The following is a 23,933-nucleotide window of genomic DNA, read 5'->3' as shown; positions in this document are numbered from 1 at the left end:
AATAAACAAAAGGGGGGATAATGGGCAGCCTTGTCTGGTGCCATTCGTGATTGGAAAGACATCAGAAACGTGGTTGCTGGAAACAATCTTAGCTATTGGGTTTGAGTACAAGGCCATGATTGAGGTAATTAAATTATTGTTAAAACCGAATTTACGTAAGGTTTGTTCAAATGAAGAACCATCCCAGGCGGTCAAAGGCCTTTTCCGCATCCAAAGAAATAAAGGCCGTAGGAGTTTTTGTAAGAGCAACCATTCTCAATGAATTGATGACCCTTCTCGTAGCATCTGGTGGTTGTCTTCCCCTAACAAACCCCATCTGATCTTTTCCAATTAGGGAGGGCAAAATTGTACTCAGTCTGCTAGCAATTATTTTCGAATATATTTTTAGGTCCGTATTTATTAAAGAAATGGGCCTATAACTACCTACTTTTTCCGGATCTCCTTTTGGCTTTGGAATGAGTGTTATTGACGCTTCCAGCATTTCTGTTGGAAATGAGCCATGTTTTGCTGTCCAATTGAAGGTATCTGCTAGATGAGGGGAGAGTATATTGTTAAATGCTTTGTAATAAGCATTTCCGAAGCCATCAGGACCCGGTGATTTTAGTAGAGGAAGTCGTTTTATGGTGTCTTCAATCTCATTTTTCGAGAATGGGGAAGTTAGGAAATTGAGGTCATCTGGCGAAAGAGTTGGGAGGTTGATTGATGCTAAATATGACACAATATCCATCTTTGATGATTGGGGATGTTGTGGGTTTAATTTTAGATTATATAACTTTTGATAATATTTAGAAAATTCTTGGACTATATCCTGTGGGTGAGAAAGCATGGAGTTTTTATCGGTAATTAATCTGTTTATTCTGTAATGAATTCGCTTCTTTTTTATGCGATTTGTCATGTACCTTGTTGCTTTATTGAGGGAAGTATAGTATTTATAACGTGAAGATTTGATGGCAGCATCATATGAAGAGAAGAGTAGATTTCTAAGACGTTGTCGGAGGTTTAGTAGCTCTGTTTGTATGAAGGTAGAGGGTGATAGGAGTTTTAATTGAGCTTTTTCCTTGTCTCTAATTATGTCCTGTATTTCTTTAACCTTGGTTCTATTTTCTTTTTTTACTTTGGATGATATGCCGATAATCACTCCTCTGAGGACTGCCTTGTGGGCACACCATCTTGTGAATGGGGTGGTGGAGTCAGGGCCATTTTCCTTAAAATAATTCTTTATGGACTTTTCGATTGAATTTTTATGGATAGGATTGTGAATTAAATTGGAATTGCATTTCCATAATTGTCTATTGTTCAGTAGGGGACCTAACGTTAGTTCTCCTGTGACTGGAGCATGGTCAGATATTGATCTATCTCCTATAGTTACCTTGTTAAACTTTTGAAGAGAAAAAATGCCAGCGATTATCAGATCTATCCTTGAGGCAGTCTGGTAGACATCTGAAAAATAACTGAACTCTATTGACGAGGTGTTTATGCACCTGAATACGTCATAGAGTTCATTTCTGAAAAGCCAGTCGTTTAAGTTACAGGCTTCAGTTCTTGTTTGCGAGGAGGAGTCCACCAGCCTGTCGGGAACCACATTGAAGTCTCCTAGCATTAGTAGCACACCTTTTCTCACCAAAGACAGTTTTCTCTGCAACTTATTGAGGAACATAATTTGTTGATGGTTCGGGGCGTAAATATTTACTATGGTGGATAACTGGTCATTTATATTACATACCAGGATGTGGTATCTGCCCATGTCGTCTTTATACTCATCTAGGAATTCAAATGGGACCGAATTTTTAATAATTGTAAGGACTCCTGCCTTCTTCTCCTTGTTATTAGATTCATATATATGGGGGAACCCATTGTCGTGAAAATATGGATGGTTACCGTCCAGAAACTTCGTCTCCTGGACGCAAATAATGTCAGCCTTTGACTTCTTAAGCTCTCTCCAAAGTTGGAACCTCTTATGGGGGCTATTTAGCCCTCTTACATTGTACTTGATAAGTTTGATACTCATCTATACAGCTATCACAAGTATGTGACAAAGATATCAGCCAGATAGCTGAGTATCAAAGTGTCGATATGACCAATCAATCAAGAACTTGTCCTGTAGGAAATTTAATAACCTTAATAAACAACAACCAACTTCAAGCACGGAATGCACCAAACAGTATACTTATAGCATAAACAATGAATTTAGGTGCCTACAGTACTGTAGTCTCGAACCAGAAGAACTGTGTAAAGCTCTCCAATAGGTGCCTTGCTCAAAAGAAAGGTACTTCTAACCTAATGGGGGTATAATACGTGGTTGGGAATTTTTGGGTAGAACGAACCTCATTGTTGAGGTAAAGCAAGCCAGGTGTGCTTGATGTAAGCAAAACCTATGTAAGTGAGTAAACTATTCATCTATTGTCCCTGGAGTGGGAAGGCTCAGCCAGAGATCTCAGGAAGTTTGCCCCTTCTTCCGGGGAGAATATTGGTATAGTTTTACCCCTGAAGTGGATTAGTAACTAAAGGGGAAAACCCCATGTTTAATGGATCTCTTTATCCATAAGGGCTGCAGTGATTTTGTGGAAGGACTTCCGTAGATCCAATGTTTCCTTGGATAAATCTGGAAAAGTCTTTAGACCTTGAAAGGGTTCTGGGAAGGTCTTCTCTGACTAGGTATTGCTGAATTTTCTCTTTTGTTTTAAAGAAATGAATCTGAAGGATTGTATCCCTAGGAGATTCAATTGGGATCCCTGATGGATGTGGCAGCCTATGGATCCTATCTATTATCAATTCAGATTGCGTGAGTGATGGTATAGCTTTTTGAAAAATGGATTTTACATGGGCAGCTAGATTTTCTTGTGCAATGTCCTCAGGTATGCCACGTATTTTAAGATTATTGCGGTGACTTCTGTCCTCTAAGTCTGCCAGTTTCGTTCTAAGTTTTTGCATTTCTGAGGACAGGTATTCAATGTCAACTGTAGAGTCTGTGGCTTTGTGTTCTAGTCATTTAATTCGTTTTTCTTGTTCTGCAAGTGTCATTTCGAATTTGGCCAATGCTCTATCCATTTTGTTTTCGTGTTTATTAAAACGAAGCTCAAATTTCTTATCAATATTATCCATTAGTTTATTTAGGAGATGTTCAATGTTATCAATAGAGAGGGTTTGACCAGCTTTGGACGCAGAGAGAGGAGGGAAATTAGAGTTATGGTCTTGTTGGGGAGCGTCCAGTCTAGGCTTATTTTTAGCTGGACTAATATTAGGGGAGTAATCGCTTGAATCTTCATCCTCTTCTGAGGCTTCTCTAGATAAGGCAGTGTTTCTCTCCCCAAGACCCTGGGGTCTGTCTTTTGGAATTGAGTGATAAGTCCAACTCATCGGATAGGAGATTCTTTTTAGAGTGGGTGGTTTCAGGCCTATTTTGACTCGGGAGTTTAGATCCCAAAAGAATCTCATCTCTTTTTAGCGGAGACCTAGATTTGAGTGGACTAAGGACCTTAGCTTGGTCGTTTGAATGGTAATTTTTTCTACATGGTTTGTGGGAAGATGAGGTATTAGACTTTACGAGTGACCTGGAATTTTTCATTGTGTGTATGTTAAGTAAAATTCGTGTACTCCCCTCTAAATTTTAACAAAATTACCTCTTTGTCTTGGGTTACTCGTCTTGGCTGGAAGGATGGCAGAACAAGAAGAGAAGTGATTCCTGCAGTACAATTCTACAGAGTGATAACAATATGAGGAATTATACCACAGTAAAATTCGGGTTAGAAAACACTAGAATCACTAAAGGTTACCAGAATTATTAACATCATATACGGATGTAGCAGTTACTAGAATCAATCACGGAATATACTAGAATTAAGGTAAATTCCACAAGAAACTCAATATTGATCCACAAAGTAGCTGAGTTGACCCAAGAGGTGTATAAACGAAACTTTCAGTATAATAGTTCAGGCTACTAGGAGCAACAACTTAAGTGCTTTAATCTCAGAGACACTAGGATTAGGTCCAGAAGGGATGCCAATGCAGAATTTGGGGTCTCTTCTAAGGTTGTAGTAGGTTCTTTAATTATCGTTGAGATTGCAGCTGCGAACTAAAATAAGATCCCAAAGGATGTCGCAACAGAGATCACCAGGCGCTGTTAGTCTAATGTAAGTAGGTCCTTATCACAGTTGGACCTAGCGTCGCTCGGAACAAAGAGGTCCTAAGAACTAGTTGTGACCCAGGAGCAGTCACCTGTGAATCAATTTACTGTTAAAGTATATGTAAACAGCTTAGGAGATGCAGTGGATGTAGGTGCTGTGATTGGAGATCGCAACTTTGATGCAGAAAGAGATCCCTTATATGGGACTGAAGATTGTAAATTGTATATACTCTGTGGGCCTCTCCACCACTGCTACAGGAGGATGGAGAAGTCCCTGCAGCTCCAGAAGGGATGAGCAGGCAGCGAGAGTTATAAGTACGCAGCGGGGATCGCCGGGGAGAGCGGGAGTCGGCTACAGTGAAAGCAAAAGTAGGAGTTTTTCCCGCACTCCCGGAGACGCCACAGCTGTGTCACGTTTTATAGGCAGAGATCGCAGCTTGCATGTAAAGGAAGCTCTCCCCTCAAAGCTGAAGACGGTCACCTGTAATCAGCTAGTGAGCCTCTCCGCCGCTGCCGCAGGGAGTTGGAGATGTCCCTGCAGCTCCAGAAGGGACGAGCAGGGTACGTGAGTTATAGAGACGCAGTGGGATCGCCGGGGAGAACAAGGGCCGGCTGCGGTAGAGGTGGGAGGGGTTTATCTCGCGCTGGAGGCGCCGCAGCTGCGACCACAGAGCCCCACACGGCAAAGCTCCGGGAGCTGATGGAAGTAGTCAAACTGCTGGAGAAGTTGCCCAAGGGGGTGGCAAGGGGTGAAGTTGGTGAGCGCTATACTCACAATCGCGCCCCGTTCTCTCAAAGGAGCCACAGTCTGAGTCGCCGTCCCAGTTCCTGAGAAGGGGTCACAGCTGAGATGTCACTCGTCCTCTTCACCACTGAATTGTTGTAAAACCGCTGTGAGGGTCTGTTGTCCCGATCTTCCGACGCAGGGTCACAGCTGCGATCTGCGGCTGGCGGCGCCCTAATTCTCTCTTTTTGTGGCTTTCTCCTTCTGTTGGAGCCCAGGTGAAAATTAGGGGGTCCTGGGGGTTGCAGATGAGTGCCTCATTGTTGATGCCTTGCAGAATTTGAGGGGTCCTGTATTGTAAGGGTTCCAATGGATTGTGATGAATAAGAAAATGCTCACACAAGAACTGAATTTACTAAATTGATTTACTTAATAAGTGATAAGATCAAATAATAAACAGTATAAAACTATAAATACATATGCATTAATCAGAAACAAGCATTATTCATACGTTACATTATTCAGCTAGACGTCGACCAGTCATCCTCCAGGAGCCAAGAGAGAGTGAGTACATGTGTCCTAATTTTTTAAAATGTCCAGCTAAAAGGTGTGTCCAGCCCTACCATGTGGGGAATGATGTCACAAGTCTATTGTCCATTGGCTATAAACACATCCCCTCAATACCTGTTTTAACCAGTATATAATACAGGAAGCCAGTGGAGGGGGCCTCATGTGTGCCTCATGGCAGAAATACAGCAAGCTGGAGGAGGGGCTTCGGAGCACAAGATAACATCCATGGGGAAAGTTAACACACCCAATCTAATTAAGGTAGTTGCCTTGAATATCAATGGTCCTTTGTTGATGGATAAACAAATGACCAGTAATTTACATTCCTTTATCTTAAGTAAGTTTCAGTGTGACCTTTTGCTTACCTCATCTCAGTGTATATTATATTAAACTGATTGAAACCATATAAAAATAACTTGTACTATACAGGTCCTTAAGGTAGAAATCCTGTGGTGTAAGTACTGGCAGGCCCAGAAGTGAGGTCTGGTGAGGATGTGGGACTCAATACCTATCTTCTCTCAAAAGTTGATTTAGATGATAACTTTTGGAGCCAAAAGTATCCTCATAGTGCCAGAAGGACTCAGAGATATTTGGAGACAGGATGACTTGCTGAAGTTGAGTTAAAAGTCGGATTTTGAGGTGTCCCTTCAGAGCTCCCAAGAAACCTGTCTCACATGTCTGTGAGCTAGGCCACGCCCCCTTGACAAATGTCTTTTTTCTACCTTGCTAACTATGTTACTATGTTATGAAGTCCAAAAGCTAGTATGGTAACAATATAATGTTTATTAATTATAAAAATACAGGAATAATGGGAGGAAAAAAATCAATGTGTACAAAAACAGTAAATTAAAAACAAGGCCGTACATCCAGATAAGAAAAAATGGCCATAAAGAGTAAACACTGAGAAATAATCAGGCCAAAAAATGCGAATCCCAATGTGATACAAAAATTCATAGACAAAGATTGGTGGTTAAACATCAATAAAACTTGTAAGGTGCATACAAAGAGTTAACAATAATCTACCATAAAATGCTTAGTGCTGAGGTATCAAAAATAATGAAAACTCAGTGTTAAGGCTCATTCACACGTCAGTATTTGGTCAGTATTTTGCATCAGTGTTTGTATGCCAAAGCCAGGAATGGAACTTACCGAGAAAAAAATATAATTGAAAGATTGATGTCTGTTCTTTGTTTTGGAGACACTCCTGGTTTTGGCATACAAATACTGATGAAATACTGATCAAAAATACTGATGTGTGAATGAGGCCTTAAGAGGATGTCAGAAGGGATATCAGTATGAACCCAAAGTGTGGATAGGGACAATTAAGAAGCTGATATGTAGGCACATTGGAACAGCAGTAGCAATGGGTATTGACAGTCAATAAGGGGTTAAGATGATCTCTTCTCTACCAATTACACATTGGGGGTTCGCATTTTTTGGCCTGATTATTTCTTAGTGTTCACAGTTTATGGCCATTTTTTCTTATCTGGATGTGCAGCCTTGTTTTTAATTTGCTGTTTTTGTACACATTGATTTTTTTGCCTCCCATTATTATTCCTGTATTTTTTATCATTAGTAAACATTATATTGTTACCATTCCACCTTTTGGACCACATGGTTGATTTTCTTCTTTTGTTTTCCTTTGGTATATTCTGATTGTCAGTAATTGACTATATGGCCAGGATCACACACAGCGAGATACGGCCGAGTCTCGCAGGTTCAAACCGGCACTCCGGAGCGGAGCGTGCAGCCGCACAGCAATACATGGAGCTGCACGCTCCGCTCCGGAGTGCCGGTGTCAGAGCTTGGTTTTAACCTGCGAGACTCGGCCGTATCTCGCTGTAGTGTGACTCCGGCCTATGTAGTCCAGTCTTTCGGTTGCATGGCTATCATTCAAGTTCACTGAATACTTTGAATACTTTGACATTCCGGCACCTTGCCCCTATTGGCATTCCTTTGTTTTGGTTCTCTGTATTATATTGTAAGTATTGTGCAGATTCCTTCATATTTGGTTCAGCATTCATCTAAAATCATACTTTTCCCTTGCCTATTCTTAAAAACGACAGCGTAGCAAAATTTGAGCACATTTCCTAATTGATATAGCATGTAACGTATGAGGAGCGTTTCTGAAATGTAATTTATAACTTCCTCAGACATCTATTACATGCTTTAATGAATTGTGCAGTTGACTAGCCGAAAAACTGAAGAAGTGTCTCCCTCTGGATGCAATTTCTCTGATCAACTTTTATGATAATACAATACTTTGAGAATGATAAATGGTGATGATGACGGATTTCTAGCTACATAAATGCATCTGGCCTTCATATTGCATTGTATTTCTTTTCTTTTCTTCCATTAGAATGGAGAGGCTTCATTGTTTGAAGTTAATATCCGTTACGTGGGAGGGTTACTCTCTGCTTATTACCTGTCAGGAAAAGAGGTGAGAAAAAATGTCATTTAAAATATGTTCCCCGTAAAGCAGATTGACAAAGTAAAAAATACGTCACACCATCAGGATTACCTGAATGTATATAGAGCACTAACATATTCAGTAGCCTAGTACAGAGGATGCACTCACAGGTCTTTAAAAAACATTAGCTCGTATACAATATAGTAGATTCTGACTGTTTTTGAAAATAAATACAGGTACTTCTCACAAAATTAGAATATCATCAAAAAGTTAATTTATTTCAGTTTCAGTTCAAAGGCTACTTTCACACTTGCGTTTTTTTTGCGCTGCGCACCGTGCGCAGTGGAAACGCACATTAAAAAGGCATCATGCGTTTGTGCTTTTTTTGCAGTTTTGTGCGCTTTTTTTTAAAAAAAACGCATGTGTTTTTTTGCGCTGACGTGTGCATTACTATGCACACCTCAGCGCACCCATAGACTATAATGGGTGTTTGGGTAAAAAAAAAAACGCATTGCGTGTGCATGCGTTTTTTTGGGACAAGTCGGACGCACAAAAAATGCAACAGGATGCATTTTGTGCGCCCGAGCGCACATTACAAAAAACCGCAAGGGCATACAAACGCGTACAAACGCATGTGTATGCGCACCCATGTTAAATATAGGGGGAAAAAAACGCATGTTTTTTTGCGGAAAAAAACGCAAAAAAACGCAAGTGTGAAACCAGCATTAAATACAAAAAATCAAAATCAAATATTATGTAGAGTCATTGCAAGCAGAGTGATCTATTTCACGCATTTATTTCTATTAATGTTGATGATTATGCTTTACAGCCATTGAAAACACAAAAGTCATTATCTCAGTAAATTCGAATACTTTTTAACACTAGCTTGAAAAAGGATTTTAAAATCTGAAATGTTGGCCTACTGAAATGTATGTTCAGTAAATGCACTCAATACTTGGTCGGGGCTCCTTTTACATCAATTACTGCATCAAGACATGGAGGTGATCAGCCTGTGGCACTGCTGAGGTGTTATGGAAGCCCAGGTTGCTGTGATAGCAGCCTTCAGCTCGTCTGCATTGTTGGGTCTGGTGTCTTATCTTCCTCTTGACATTGGGGTTAAGGTCAGGTGAGTTTGCTGGCCAATCAAGCACAGTGATACTGTTATTTTTAAACCAGGTAGTGGTACTTTTGGCAGTGTGGACAGGTGCCATGTCCTGCTAGAGAATTAAATTTCCATCTCCAAAAAGCTTGTCGGCAGAGGGAAGCATGAAATGCTCTAAATTTTCCTGGTACACAGCTGCGTTGACTTTGGTCTTGATAAAACACAGTGGACCTACACAGTAGATGACTTGGCTCCTCTTTTCTTTTCAATGTTCTTTTTATTGAATTTTAAAGCATAACATCACCGGAGTATAAATGCTCTGAAAAGTACAAACAAGTCCAACTGAGAGCTTTATGATTCAATTAATGATACTTACAACTTGCTTACTGATACCATAGTAAGAATCATTGACTTAGGCTACTTTCACACTTGCGTTTTTTTGCTGTGCGTTTTTTGCGCACACAAACGCATGAAAAAAACGCATCATGCATTTGTGTGCGTTTTTTTAAAAAAACGTGCTTTTTTTTGCACATACGTGCGCATTACAATGCGCAGGTATGCGCACCCATAGACTATAATGGGTGTTTTGCTGTAAAAAAAACGCATTGCGTGCGCATGCGTTTTTTGGGGGCAAGTCAGACACACAAAAAATGCAACAGGATGCATTTTGTGCGCCCGAGCGCACACTACAAAAAAACGCATGTGCATACAAGCGAGTACAAACGCATGTGTATGCGCACCTTTGCGCACCCATGTTAAAGTATGGGGAAAAAAGGCTGCGTTTTTTTGCTCTCAAAAGCAGCGCAAAAAAACGCAAGTGTGAAACCAGCCTTAGGCTAGTTTCACACTAGTGTATCTTTACGCAGCGCATGGCGCCGCTAAGCCCCGCCCCCTGCCGTGCCCCCTCCGGTCATCTCCTCCCTACTATCGCACAGCGCTGCATGCAATCTGCGCACCCTATCTTTAGCATAGAGTGCGCAGACCGTGCGCTGGCCGTGCGCTAGTAGGATTTTTGCGTGCGCTGCGCACTTTTGAAGGTTTAACAGTCTAGGACTTATATGTTTATTTCCAGTAACCATATGTTTTCAATGAAACAGATTAAAAAAATAAGAGCAAGAAGTAGATAGTATTAAGAGAAGTATAAAGAAGAGGGGGAGCAGAGTAGGAAAGGAGAGGTAGTTGGGGCGGGGGTATGTGAGGCATCATTAGTCAGCACTTTGTACTGTATCTGAAAGATCACTTGATCTGAAAAGAATCCATGGTTTCCAGGCATCTTTGAAGTTTGCTTGGGTGTGGTTTACATGAGCCACCAGCTCAGCCGTATAATACAGTTGGTCTATTTTGTGTATCAATTGTTGAGACATGGGACTGTCTGTAGTTTTCCAGTACGTGGGAATAAGAAGCTTGGGTGCCGCTATTATGTTGTGAGCCAATGTAGAAAACCGCTTATGTCCAGGCCACACTGGAAAGTTCAGCAATGCTGCTTCGGGCATCAGTTTTGCTTTTTTCTTGAATAATTTTTTCTGTGAGCGCTCAAAAACATTTTATATTTGGGCAAGACCACCACAGAAGGAGATAGTCACCCTCTTCAGTTTCACATCTCCAGCACTTTGTATGTGACTTGGCTCCTCAAACCATCACTGATTGTGGAATCTTCACACTAGACCTCAAGCAGCTTGGATTGTGTGCCTCTCCACTCTTACGCTAGACTCTGGGACCTTGATTTCCAAATTAAATGCAAAATTTGCTGTATTTTTCAGATTATAAGACGCACCGGACCATAAGACGCACCTAGGTTTTAGATGAATATTCATGGAGAGAGGTGAAAAATCACTTCTCTTTAGTAGCGGCACACGTGACCGCCGGCAGCAGCAGGAAGCCCACAGCTGACACTGTGCACGCTACTGAAGAGCAATGAATACTCACTACTCTCTGTGCACACAGTCCCGGCGTGCAGAGCACTGAGTATTCCAGCAGCTGTGCTCTGCTTGTGAGCAGCGCATGACATCCCTGCCATGAACTGCTTACAAGCATAAAGCAGCTACTGGCACCGGAGCAGGACACTGCAAGGGAGCACCAGGAAGGTAAGTAGAATGTTTTATTTTTTAAAATGTTTTCTGATGGGGCCATGCATACCAGGATGGGGGTGAGGGTCAATTATAAGGATGGGGCATCCATACCAGGACCGGGATGAGGGTCAATCATACCAGAATAAGGGTGGGGCCATGCATGCCAGGATCGGGGTTGGTGGCAAATCAGACCAAGATGCTATTAAAGATGCTGTTCCATGGGTATGGAATGCAGTGAATATTCATTTCTCTTCATCAGTGGGTTCAGGAGTTAGCCGCAGCAAGGCTTCAGCCTCCTTTGACCCGCTGCACCGCAGATGCCACTCCCCCAACTCCCCACTACAGCCAGAGCTGGTATATCCAGACTATAAGATGCACCCCCATTTTCCTCCACATTTTTTGAGGAAAAAAGTGCGTCTTATAGTCCGAAAAATACAATACTTCTCATCTGAAAACAACATCTTGGACCACTGAGCAACAGTCCAGTTCTTTTTCTCCTTGGCCAAGGTAAGATGCTTCTGGTATTGTCTATTGGTCATGAGTGGCTTGACACAAGGAATGCGACACTTGTAGCCCATGTCCTGGATAGGTCTGTGTGTGGTGGTTCTTGAAGCAATGACTCCAGCAGCAGTCCACTCCTTGTGAATCTCCACCCAATTTTTGTATGGCCTTTTCATAACAATCCTTTTCAAGGCTGCGGTTATCCCGGTTGCTTGTGCACCTTTTTCTACAACCCATTTTCCTTCCATTCAACTTTCCATTAATATGCTTGGATACAGCACTCTGTGAACAGCCAGCTTCTTTAGCAATTACCTGTTGTGACTTACCCTCCTTGTGGAGTATGTCAATGACTGCCTTCTGGACATCTGTCTAGTCAGCAGTCTTCCCCATGATTGTTGAGCCTACTGAAACAGACTAAGGGGCCAATTTTAAATGCTAAGGAAGCCATTGCAGGTGTTTTTTGTTAACTATTCTAATTTACTGAGATAACGATTTTGGGGTTTTCATTGGCTGTAAGCCATAATCATCAACATTAACCCCTTCAAGACCGGAGTGTTTTCGTTTTTTGCTTCCCTTGTTACCAGACCCATAGATTTTTTATGTCTCTGTCAATATTGCCATATGAGGGAATGTTTTTTTGTGGGACAGTTGTAGTTTCTAACAACACCATTGGTTTTAGCATATCTTGTACTGGAAAACAGGAAAAAATCTTTAAGGCTAGTTTCACATTAGCGTTTACGGCCGCAGCATCCTTTTAACGGTGCGCCGACCAGCGCCAAACGCAACCTGTAGCAATTTGGTGCGGTCGGCGCAGCGTCAAAAGGACGCATGCGCCGCCAAATGCATACCTGCGCTCGGCCTGCATCCCCAGTGCTAAAGATAGGGGACGCAGGACGCATACAGCGTCATGCGCCCGTAGGCGGAGCTACCGGCGGAGGCGCGGCAGGGGGCGAGGCTTAGCGGCGGCCGTGCGCAGCCCGACGCTGCGGCCGTAAACGCTAATGTGAAACTACCCTAAGTGCTGTGAAATTGCAAAAAAAGTGCAATCCCACACTTGTTTTTTGTTTTCACTATGTTCACTAAATGCTAAAACTGACCTGCCATTATAATTCTCCAGGTCATTGTGAGTTCATAGACACCAAACATGTTTAGGTACTTTTTATCTAAGTGGTGAAAAAAAAATTCTAAACTTTGTTAAAAAAAATTGTGCCATTTCCCGATACCCATAGCATCTCCATTTTTCATGCTCTCTGGTTGGGTGATGGTTTATTTTTTGTGTGTTGAGCTGACATTTTTAATGATACCATTCTGGTGCAGATACAATCTTTTGATTGCTCGTTATTGCATTTTAATGGAATGTTGCAGCGACAAAAAAAAACAACTTATTTCTGGCGTTTTGACTTTTTTCTCACTACGCCGTTTAGCAATCAGGTTAATCCTTTTTTAGGATAGATCGGGCGATTCTGAATGCAGTGATACCAAATATGTGTATGTTTGATTTTTTTTATTATTTTATTTTGAATGGGGCGAAAGGGGGGTGATTTGAACGTTTATATTTTTTTATTTTTTAAATATTTTTAAAAACATTTTTTTTTAACTTTGCGCATGCTTCAATAGTCTCCATGGGAGACTAGAAGCTGCCATAACCCGATCGGCTCTGCCACATACAGACGATGATCAGATCACCTGCATGTAGCAGAATTGCTGACTTGCTATGAGCTCCAACCACCAGGCGGCGCTCATAGCAATACGGCAGTGACAAATATAGAGGTCTCCAGGAGACATCTGGTTGTCATGCCAACTCACTGGTGACCCGCGTTCACGTGACGAGGGTCACTCACTGGTGGACGGATTTCTGGCCCGATGGCTGGAAGCATGCATTAACTGCCACTGTCAGAGTTTGAAAGATGTGTTGGGAAAGATGTGGGCTCACCGCCAGATGCCAGAGCCCAAATCAAAAGGAGGGAGTCCGACATTGGTGTAAATGTACGCCCGGTGTCGGAAAGGGGTTAACAGAAATAAACACTTGAAATAGATCACTCTGTTTGTAATGACTCTATGTAATATATGAGATTCAATTTTTGTATTGAAGAGCTGAAATAAATTCACTTTTTGATGATATTCTAATTTTGTGAGAAGCACCTGTATGTCTAACAATCTGGTACATGCTAATCAATTTTATTTGTGATTTCTATTTAAATTTACAAAGTTGATCCAAATATATTTTTCTATGTCCCTATGGTCTCTCAACGTGTTCTTTTATGGTGCCATTTTCTATATTTGCTTTGAAACCCAGCTGATTAATAGCAATGTTCAGCAATTGTAGTGCTATTTTCGTTACTTCCTTCCACTTTTCGAACACAGCTGATTGCAATGCATACATAGGATCGTGAAATGTTAATCAAACATCTCAGGGGTATTGCCTGAGCTGACTCACAAACTGCAGATTACATTCATCAAAGTCGCAATCACGTAGAACATAATGCTACAGAATACTTGATGTCTGAATGGGCAAATGAGATTTAATGTTGATAAATGTAGAGTAACGCACCCAGGACGAAGTAATCCTATTGCTGCATATCCATTAAATGGGAGAATACTTGGGACTACAGAACAAGAGTAGGACATGGGTTTTCTGGTTTCAAGTAAGCTGAGCAGTAGTACTCAATGCCAAGCAGCAGCTGCAAAAGCAAACAAGATTATAAAGAGAGAGATAAAATCTTGCAATTCCAACGTATTATTACCCCTTTATAAATCGCTGTGAGAACACATCTAGAATATGGGATCCGGTTTTGGGCTCCACATTTAAAAAAGGATATTCAGAAGTTAGAGTCAGTTCAAAGGTGGGCAACAAGATCATTACAAGGGATGGAAAGCCTCTCATATGATGAGAGATTGGAAAAGTTGGGCTTGTTTAGCTTAGAAAAAGATGCCTCACATAAGATCTCATTTATATGTATAAATATGTGTGGTCAGTACAAAGGACTGGCGCATTGTTAAGGGGGCTTTACACATAGCAATATCGCTAGCAATATAGCGAAAGCGTCACCGATTTTGTGACGCAGCAGCGATATTGCTACACGTGATGCCTCCGACCGGCTCCCCCGCTGGTTATGCGAGATAGGCCTGGTCCATTTCTTGTCATTGGCTTCCTGCTGGCGCCGATGAGTGAGCCATAGACGCAGGTGGATGACGGACACCCTCGCCGTGTCTGAAAGATAAGTGCGACCACCGACCGCTGCTGCATTGCTAGTGAGATCTGCCTGCTTGGCAGCTCACTAGCGACGCACCAGTGATCCTGACCAGGTTGTATCATGGTCAGGATTGCTGGTGCCTTGCTAAATGTAAAGGGGCCTTTAGGCGTCTGGTTCCTGCAGCAGTTTAACAGGAATCCAGAGCCTCACATTCTGCGGTCTCCCATTGTCTTTCGACCGCAGAGGAGATTGATCAGCAATCCCGGCTTCCCAGACGCTCTGCCCAGACCTGCTCTGTGGGGCTGGCTATTGCTGCCACCTTTGGGTCAGCAATGGCAATGCAGGCTGCTCAGCAGCAAATCACTCCAGAGGCTAAGTCCTTCTGTTGCTACACTGAGCATGCTCACGAGACGATCTCCCATTGGAGATCAGAAGCCACATGTCCAGGTCTTTCTCCAGATCTGAATGGTCCATCTCAGGGATCTGGAAGCTTCCGGAAGGTCCTAGCTATAAAAGGTTTGTATGGCCGCTCGGCTATGTGCTAGTATAGTCTCTAGTTGCTACTGTGTGAATGGTGATGGATGCATGAACCTGTGAATGACTCATTAAGATCTCCTCCCTCTGATATTACGAGTGTGTATAGAGACTTAGCTATAGAGTCAGCGCCAGCCAGTGGCAAGCTACAAGCCACTACAGCATCCTCCACAGTGCTAGCGTCCGACAGTGCGCCTGCTTCCGGGCATTATCGACTAGCGGCAGTGTCTGTCGCCGCACTGCAGTCTGCAGCTCCTCTTGGCGTCGGCAGTTGCGACGCCGCACGCATGGAGGTCTAGACGGATGCAGACCCCCTGCCTAGGGCCCAGCTCCTGTGACCATATACCGTGCGTGCACTTCTCTGAGACCTGTGACGCTAACAGGCTCAGCCTTTTTGTGTTTTTCACTTAAGGCATCTCTGTGAGTAAACAGAGATCGCTTAGCGCACCTGGGTGATGTTCAACCTGTGTGCGTAATACCGCCATATTGTGTGTCCACCATTAGCTAGCAGCAGTGTTAACACCTTCTGCGCGGTGGACCCCCTGGCAGCGAACGCAGTTTACGTTATTTTATATTTAGTGCGTTCCACCGTCCCAAACATTGTACTAGCGCCAGGGTCTGGCTAGTAATGGAGGACCAGCAGCAGCTATTGCAGTACATTCACCAGCTGGAGGGCTGGTTGGCGACTCTCGAGAGTTCCGCCTCAGCTGCGAAGGTTACTGAGGCTGCTGCGCAGGCAGTCGCAGAGGAAGTCTCACGTGTGTCCACGTCCACGCCTGCGCCGACAGTATCCCGCCTCCCGTTGCCCGATAAATTTTCTGGTGACAGCGCCTCCTATATGGGTTTCGTGAGCCAGTGCTCTATTCAGCTTGAGTTACTTGGCACGTGATTCCCTACAGAGCGGGCTAAGGTGGGGTTTATCGTTTCCCTTCTGTCAGGCAGGGCGTTGGAGTGGGCTACGCCACTGTGGGAGCGTGGTGACCCTGTGGTTCGGACCGCTGCTCAGTTCCTAACATCTCTGAAGCAGGTCTTTTTGGGGCCACGAGTCACTCACGACACCTCTCTCCAGCTACTAGCATTAACACAGGGATCCCTCTCGGTCAGCCAGTACGCCGTCCGTTACCGGACACTGGCTTCCGAGCTGGAATGGCCTGATAAAACCCTCATCCCTGTGTTCTGGAGAGGTTTGGTGGAGCATGTTAAGGATGCTCTATCTACCAGGGAGGTTCCCGTAAGTCTGGAGGAGCTGATTGCCATTTCCACCCACATCGATCTCCGTTCTTCGGAGCGCGGGCTGGAGCGTGCTCAATCCAGGCGGAAGGTTAGCTTGGCTCCCAACCTCTTTGAACCCCTAGAACCACCCGAGCCGGAGAGTTTACCTCCAGAGCCCATGGAGGTGTCCCGTGCCAGTCTCAAGACGCGTCCGGCACAAAGCTCCACACGCTGTTACCAGTGTCGACAGTCTGGTCACCTGGCTAACAGGAGTCCGCAGCAGCCGAAATAACGATCGCGTCCACTTGTAATTGGTGGGGGTCTATTCGCTATGGAGACCTTCTCCCACAAACCAGCGCTCCAAGGGACAATAGATAGCGGTGCTTCCCCCTGGGAGGTACAGGTCACGGTGGACTCTGGGGCAGAAGGGAACTTTATGACTTCGTCCTTCGCCCAACAGCACGCTATCCCGTTGGTACCACTTCCTCACCCAGTGCCCATCAGGGTGGTCAACGGGGCAACCTTATCATCCCAGATTACTCCCTAAACAGCACCCCTTAGGCTCTCAATTTCACCGTCTCACCAGGAGACGCTTTCCCTGCTCATTATGCCAGAGGGCATCGATCAGGTGCTCCTAGGGGTCCCCTGGCTCCGTTGCCATTCCCCTCATATAGAGAGGTCCTCGGGGAGAATACTGGGATGGAGAAAAGACTGTCGGAAGGTGCATGGGGGGAGGCGTCCAAGTAGCCTCTGCGGAGGTGCCTGCGGATATTTCTGCGCCCCCTACTGGGAATCTGAAGACTGTGGCTCCAGTCGTCCTCGAGTTAGTGCCACCAGGCAAGACCTTTTTTTCCGCCTCACCTGCGGTCCAAGGTTCTCGCGTGGGCACACGAGTCCAGGGTGAATGGTCACTTTGGCTACAAGCAGACCACAAAACTCCTGGCAAGCTCTTATTGGTGGCCGCACAGGGCTCAGGACACTAAAAAATACATTCAGGCATGCGCCTCTTGTGCTCGGAGCAGCTCCTCTAAACAGAGGCAGGCTGGGTTACTGTATCCCTTGCCGGTGGCAGACCGGGCAATGGAGGTTCCCAACAGTCTGGGTCGCACTCCGCATGTCACTCTATCCTCTAAAGTGAAAGTGAAGACACCCGCCGACACACATCGGCGTCCCGCTCCAACTTCTGCTCCTGGCGACTTAGCCATCCCTGATGCCTTCCAAATGTCCTTTCTCAAACCTGTTCACATGTCCTGGTTTTCCGAGTCATCTGCCGGGACATCAGACTTGTCTTCGGACGAGCCTGAGACCTATGCCTCTGTGGGACACAAGGTGGTACATGGCAAAAAACTTAATTTGTTGGATTGGAAGGCGGGGGTCCTGGGGGGGTAATGTTAGGCATCAGGTTCCTGCAGCGGTTCAACAGGAATCCAGAGCCTCACATTCTGCGGTCTCCCATTGTCTTTCGACTGCAGAGGAGATTGCTCTGCAATCCCGGCTTCCCAGACACTCTGCCCAGACCTGCTCTGTGGGCCTGGCTATTGCTGCCACCTTTGGGTCAGCAATGGCAATGCAGGCTGCTCAGCAGCAAATCGCTTCAGAGGCTGTCCTTCTGTCGCGCCACTGAGCATGCTCACGAGACGATCTTCCATTGGAGATCGGGAGCCACATGTCCAGGTCCTTCTCCAGATCTGATTGGTCCATCTCAGGGATCTGGAAGTTTCTGGAAGGTCCTGGCTATAAAAGGTTTGCATGGCCGCTCGGCCATGCGCTAGTATAGTCTCTAGTTGCTACTGTGTGAATAGTGATGAACCTGCGAATGACTCATTAAGATCCCCTCCCTCTGATATTACGAATGTGTATAGGGACTTAGCTATAGAGTCAGCGCCCACCAATGGCAAGCTACAAGCCACGACAGCATCCTCCACAGTGCTAGCATCCGACAGTGCACCTGCTTCCGGGCATAGTCGACTAGCGGCAGTGTCTGCCGCGCTGCAGTCTGCAGCTCCTCTTGTCGTCCGCAGTTGCGACGCCGCATGCACGGTAGGTCTAGATGGATGCAGACCCTCTGCCTAGGGCCCAGCTCCTGTGACCATATACCGTGCGTGCACTTCTCTGAGACCTGTGACGCTAACAGGCTCAGCCTTTGTGTTTTTCACTTAAGGCATCTCTGTGAGTAAACAGAGATTGCTCAGCGCACCTGGGTGACGTTCAACCCGCGTGCGTAATACCGCCATATTGTACGTCCACCATTAGCTAGCAGCAGTGTTAACACCTTCTGCACGGTGGACCCCGGGCGGCGAAAGCACTTTACGTTATTTTATATTTAGTGCGTTCCGCCGTCTAACACGCATGACTTATTCCTTCCAAGGACCATACTAAGGACCAGGGGGCACTCATTATGGGTGGAAGAAAGGTGAGTCCGACAGCTAAATAGGAAAGTGTTATTTACTGTTAGCAATCAGACTGTGGAGTGTCCTACCACAAGAGGTAGTAACGGCAGACACTATGACAGCTTTTTAAAAAAGACTGGACAATTTCCTCAATACAAATAACATTGCAGTTTCTAGTTAATTTACTGACAAAGAAAAACAATTAGTTGAGAAACGTTGAACTTGATGGGCCTAGGTCTTTTTTCAACCTATGTACCTATGTAATAAAAATAATGAACTACAATGCTGCAATGAAGATGTGATTGTGACACTTGCAGGTATAACTTAAATGGGTTATCAGCGCTAGGGATGGGCGAATCTACTCGTTAGGACTCGTTACTCTGCGAGTAGTAGGGGACTCGCAGGAGTCGGTACTCTGCGAGTTTCCAAGCGATTACTCGCACAGTAACAAGTCCAATGCAAATCAATGGCAATCCTAGTTTTTTCAGAGTTTAATACAAGCAATCCTAGTTTCTTAGCGATTTTGTGTCCCCCTGCTGACACAAAATCGCTAAGAAACTAGAATTGCTTGTATTAAACTCTGAAAAAAAAAAAAAAAAAAAATAGGAGTCTTAGCGATTTTGTGTCCCCCTGCTGACTAGTGTTGAGCTTTCCGATTGGCTGCCGAAATGACGTCATCATGATACGCTGTCTGTGCGCATAATGATGCGCCGTCAGTTCGGGCCTTCGGGGGGGGCTGTGCCGACTGTCCGGAGGTCTGTGCCGGCCTGCCGGTGGGCTGTGCCGGCCTGCCGGGGGGCTGTGCCGGCCTGCCTACAAGTCCCATCGGGCGATGCCTGCTACCATGACAGTGATTAACACATTAGCCAATGATGGGACAGTAGTAGTCCCATCATCCGGCTAATGTGTTGAATGTAAAAAAAAAAAAAAAAAAAATTACATGCTACATACTGTACATACAACATGCATACTACATATATACTACATGCAACATACATACTACATGCTACATACATGCATACTACATGCATACTACATACATACAACATATATACTATATATACTACATGTAACATACATACTACATATATACTACATGCAACATACATACTACAAACATGCTACATGCATACTACATACATACACTACATGCATGCAACATGCATACTACATATATACTGCACATATACTACATGCATGCAACATACATATATACTACATACAATACATACATATAGACATACAGTATATATAACATAGAGTACATACTTACCGTCACTTGTCACTTTGATCCCCGAAGCCATTGTCACCTGAGGGTTAAATATCAAAATAAAAAAACACCAATATACTTACGCCGATCCGCAGAAGTCCACGAGGGTCCCACGTCCATCTTGCGTGGAGAACAGCAGCATCAGCTGATGCTACCATTCTCTACCAGCTCCAGGAATACAATGACGGAAGGTAGGTATCCTTCCGCACTGTATTCCTCCACCACTTTAAAAAAAAAAAAAAGTCCCTAGTCTCACTTTATGCCATTGCTGCGTGGGAAATTCCCATGCAGCAATGGCATAAAGTGAGACTAGGGACTTTTTTTTTTACAGTGGTGGAGGAATACAGTGCGGAAGGATACCTACCTTCCGTCATTGTATTCCTGGAGCTGGTAGAGAACGGTAGCATCAGCTGATGCTGCTGTTCTCCACGCAAGATGGACGTGGGACCCTCGTGGACTTCTGCGGATCGGCGTAAGTATATTGGTGTTTTTTTATTTTGATATTTAACCCTCAGGTGACAATGGCTTCGGGGATCAAAGTGACGGTAAGTATGTACTCTATGTTATATGTACTGTATGTCTATATGTATGTATTGTATGTAGTATATATGTATGTTGTATGCATGTAGTATATATGCAGCATGTATGTAGCATGTATGTAGTATGTAGTATATATGTTGTATGTATGTAGTATGTATGTAGCATGTATGTTGCATGTATGTAGCATGAAGAAAAAACAAAAAACAAAACAACTGAACTGAAGTAGAATTGAATGACATGCATGATGTAAAAGCATGTTCACATTGGCCATAAAAGCAAGCAAAACCAAAGGAAAAAAAAACAATGTATGCATATACCCTAATAAAAATAAATAAGTAAAAAAGCAAGTGCATTAAATAACATAGGGTACTTAGTAAACACTATTTTGATCAAAAAAGTATAAAGCTGTCCCACCACAACAAGGTGTACCCATTTGAGACAGTAACTACACTAACGGTTAAAACCTACCTAGTGTGAATAGTAGCAGAGTCTCTGGGTCCCAAACGGACACCCAGCTTCAGAGGGACTAAATAAACTACACAGCTCAGTAGAATGGAGGCCACACCCTATTTGTACTGAATACAAAAATGCTGAAGAAAAAACAAAACAACTGAACTGAAGTAGAATTGAATGACATGCATGATGTAAAAGCATGTTCACATTGGCCATAAAAGCAAGCAAAACCAAAGGAAAAAAAACAATGTATGCATATACCCTAATAAAAATAAATAAGTAAAAAAGCAAGTGCATTAAATAACATAGGGTACTTAGTAAACACTATTTTGATCAAAAAAGTATAAAGCTGTCCCACCACAACAAGGTGTACCCATTTGAGACAGTAACTACACTAACGGTTAAAACCTACCTAGTGTGAATAGTAGCAGAGTCTCTGGGTCCCAAACGGACACCCAGCTTCAGAGGGACTAAATAAACTACACAGCTCAGTAGAATGGAGGCCACACCCTATTTGTACTGAATACAAAAATGCTGAAGAAAAAACAAAACAACTGAACTGAAGTAGAATTGAATGACATGCATGATGTAAAAGCATATATATGTAGTATGTATGTAGTATGTAGCATGTATGTAGCATGTAGTATGTATGTTACATGTAGTATATATGTTGTATGTATTGTAGGGATGTGACTCGCTCAGGTGCAGCGGGAGACAATCATGAGGCACGTTCCTTTAAAATTTCACATGGTTTATTACTCCATAAACCAGAGACAGCACATAAACAGTCCTTAGCTGGGCTGTGTTCCCTCAGGTCCTGTGCACACAGGCCAGGGCAATGTCCAGAGCAGCGCTCTATCTGCAGCCGCAGACACAGGAAGGCTTCTCCTTCCTTAGCACACAGGCCACTCTCTGTAGTGTCCCACCTGGACACATGGAAGTCTGTCCACACTCTGCCAGACATCCTCACAGTCTCACATGTGCCAAACACCTCAATTACATAGCCCTGTAACCACACCCAAAGGGGATCACATGGCTATGACATCACCAAAGGTTGTATAGACACACAGGCTTCCCTGACACAGTGTAACAGAAAGATCAGCAGTACCTCTGCTGATCAATACACCCTGGAGCCTGCATCCCAAGGCCACCCACCTTGAGACCCACAATGGTCATTTAGGACCCTGCTCCTGTTACCACACTGAATGTGCCTGTACACCCGTCCTGGGACACCCACACAGCGCCCCCTAGCCGACACAGTGGTAACTACACCACATACCTCCCCCCTCTGTTCAAACTTGTGGGGTTGAACACATGACATCACCCAGGTATCTTGAGACCTGGCACCCATGTCACCTTGCCCTACAAGTCGAGAGGACCATCTCCGTCTGTTTCGGTAGTCAAACTGCCTCATATTCACGTTAGGCCTCCCCCGCCCCCAGCGGTCAGTATCTCGGCCTTGGGCTTTGGCCTTCCCGTCAACGTCCGTCAGTGTGATCAGACACTCTTTAGTCTCCACCTGTTTGCAGTGCGCTCCGTCACCCGACCTTTCTCTCACCGGCCGGCTCTCCCAGTTCACACTGTCATGAGTCCCACGTCCAGCTGGGCCAACTGGCTGGTCTGAGTCTGACCCTCTGTCACTATGTCCACCACCGGGTCTCATGCCTATGTTACTACGATTAGAACGGCCACTTGCGGACTCTCAACGTTCTTGCCTTCGACTACCTGTCCTTTCATTCCTTGGAGGATCCCTTCGGGTCCTTACACCTTGGGTTGGAGGTGGACGCCACCTGACGTTCTCTATCTGCTTATTCATCTGCAGTCGATCCTGTCTTAGCTGCTCAATCTCCTTCAGGTACGCTACCCGATATTCCAGGAGCATGCGAAGCTTCCCAATGCTTTCCACCGAACCAACCACAATGAAAGGAACCATGTCATCTTCAATAACGACTTGGATTTCACCAGCAGGTGGGATCCTCACTCTCTTCACACAGGATCGATTCACCATCTCCTGCATCACCTTTCCAAGTCTGCCAACGACTTTCCCCACCAGATTTCTGGGTACCGGAATTATGTCTTCCACAAAGCCCAGCCGACTTTGTGCTTCCCTTGCAAGCTCCAGACGTCGAGCGGCTTTCCTATTACGCTCCACGAGCATCTGTTTCGTGCGGAGACATTGTAGGTGCATCTCCTTCAGGACAGCCACCCTTCTCTCTGTGTCTTCCGTTTCTGCCAGTATCACCAACTGGTCTGTTTCTGGTGCCCAGCTCACACTATAGGCCTTTACTGCCTTTTTAAAGGTCTCATGCACACCTTCGCTGGCACACGCTTCTCGCACGTCTTCGGGTACCTCCATCACGCACTTGAAGGTCATGGACTTGCTCTCATCCTGGACAGATGGCTCTGGGTTCCCCACGGACACTTCCCTCAAGGTATCTGCCAAGACCGGGTGACTGTCTTGTGCAGCTCTTGGTTCACCATCTTCCTGAGATTTACAGTCTTCAGGACCCTTTTCCAAGATGGGCTTTGGCAGTTCTGCCTTGCTATCAGTCGGGCACGGCCTCTGTACGTCTTCACCCATCCACTTCTTCTGCAGAAGACCTTTTACTACTCCACTGAGTTCTTGCAGAACTTTATCTCGCTCCTCTGCCAGGTAGCGACGCTGATCCTCTCTCCTGAGAATCTCCTGTTGATGCTTCTCTTGGGCCTCTCTGAGCACCTCCATATCTTCCAACAGGGTCTTGTTCATGGTTTTACATGCTGACAGGTGACCTCTGAGCTCAGAGACTTCCTTCTCCAGCTCATCCACTCTGTGCTCAGCTGCTTGCCTTAGGACTCTTTCCC

At 44.6% G+C, this 23,933-nt stretch overlaps 1 protein-coding gene across 2 annotated transcripts in view; it reads left to right on the top strand.

The window, feature by feature from the left end:
- Positions 1-23,933, top strand: part of LOC141086308 (mannosyl-oligosaccharide 1,2-alpha-mannosidase IA-like) — a 280,603-nt gene that overhangs the window by 96,171 nt on the left and 160,499 nt on the right. Inside the window, exon 5 of one of the 2 annotated variants that reach the window (XM_073572270.1) lies at positions 7,774-7,854. The exons of the other annotated variant lie outside the window; for it this stretch is intronic. Coding sequence (XP_073428371.1) covers positions 7,774-7,854 — 81 coding nt within the window. The remainder of the gene's footprint in view (positions 1-7,773; positions 7,855-23,933) is intronic. 2 annotated transcript variants of the gene reach the window in all.

The sequence above is a fragment of the Dendrobates tinctorius genome, unplaced genomic scaffold (genome assembly GCF_039654945.1).
Source record: "Dendrobates tinctorius isolate UK_male_01 unplaced genomic scaffold, ASM3965494v1 ptg000007l, whole genome shotgun sequence".
Lineage (NCBI taxonomy): Eukaryota > Metazoa > Chordata > Amphibia > Anura > Dendrobatidae > Dendrobates > Dendrobates tinctorius.
Note: the sequence above shows the minus strand (reverse complement) of the source record. Positions and strands in the feature narration are given on the sequence as shown.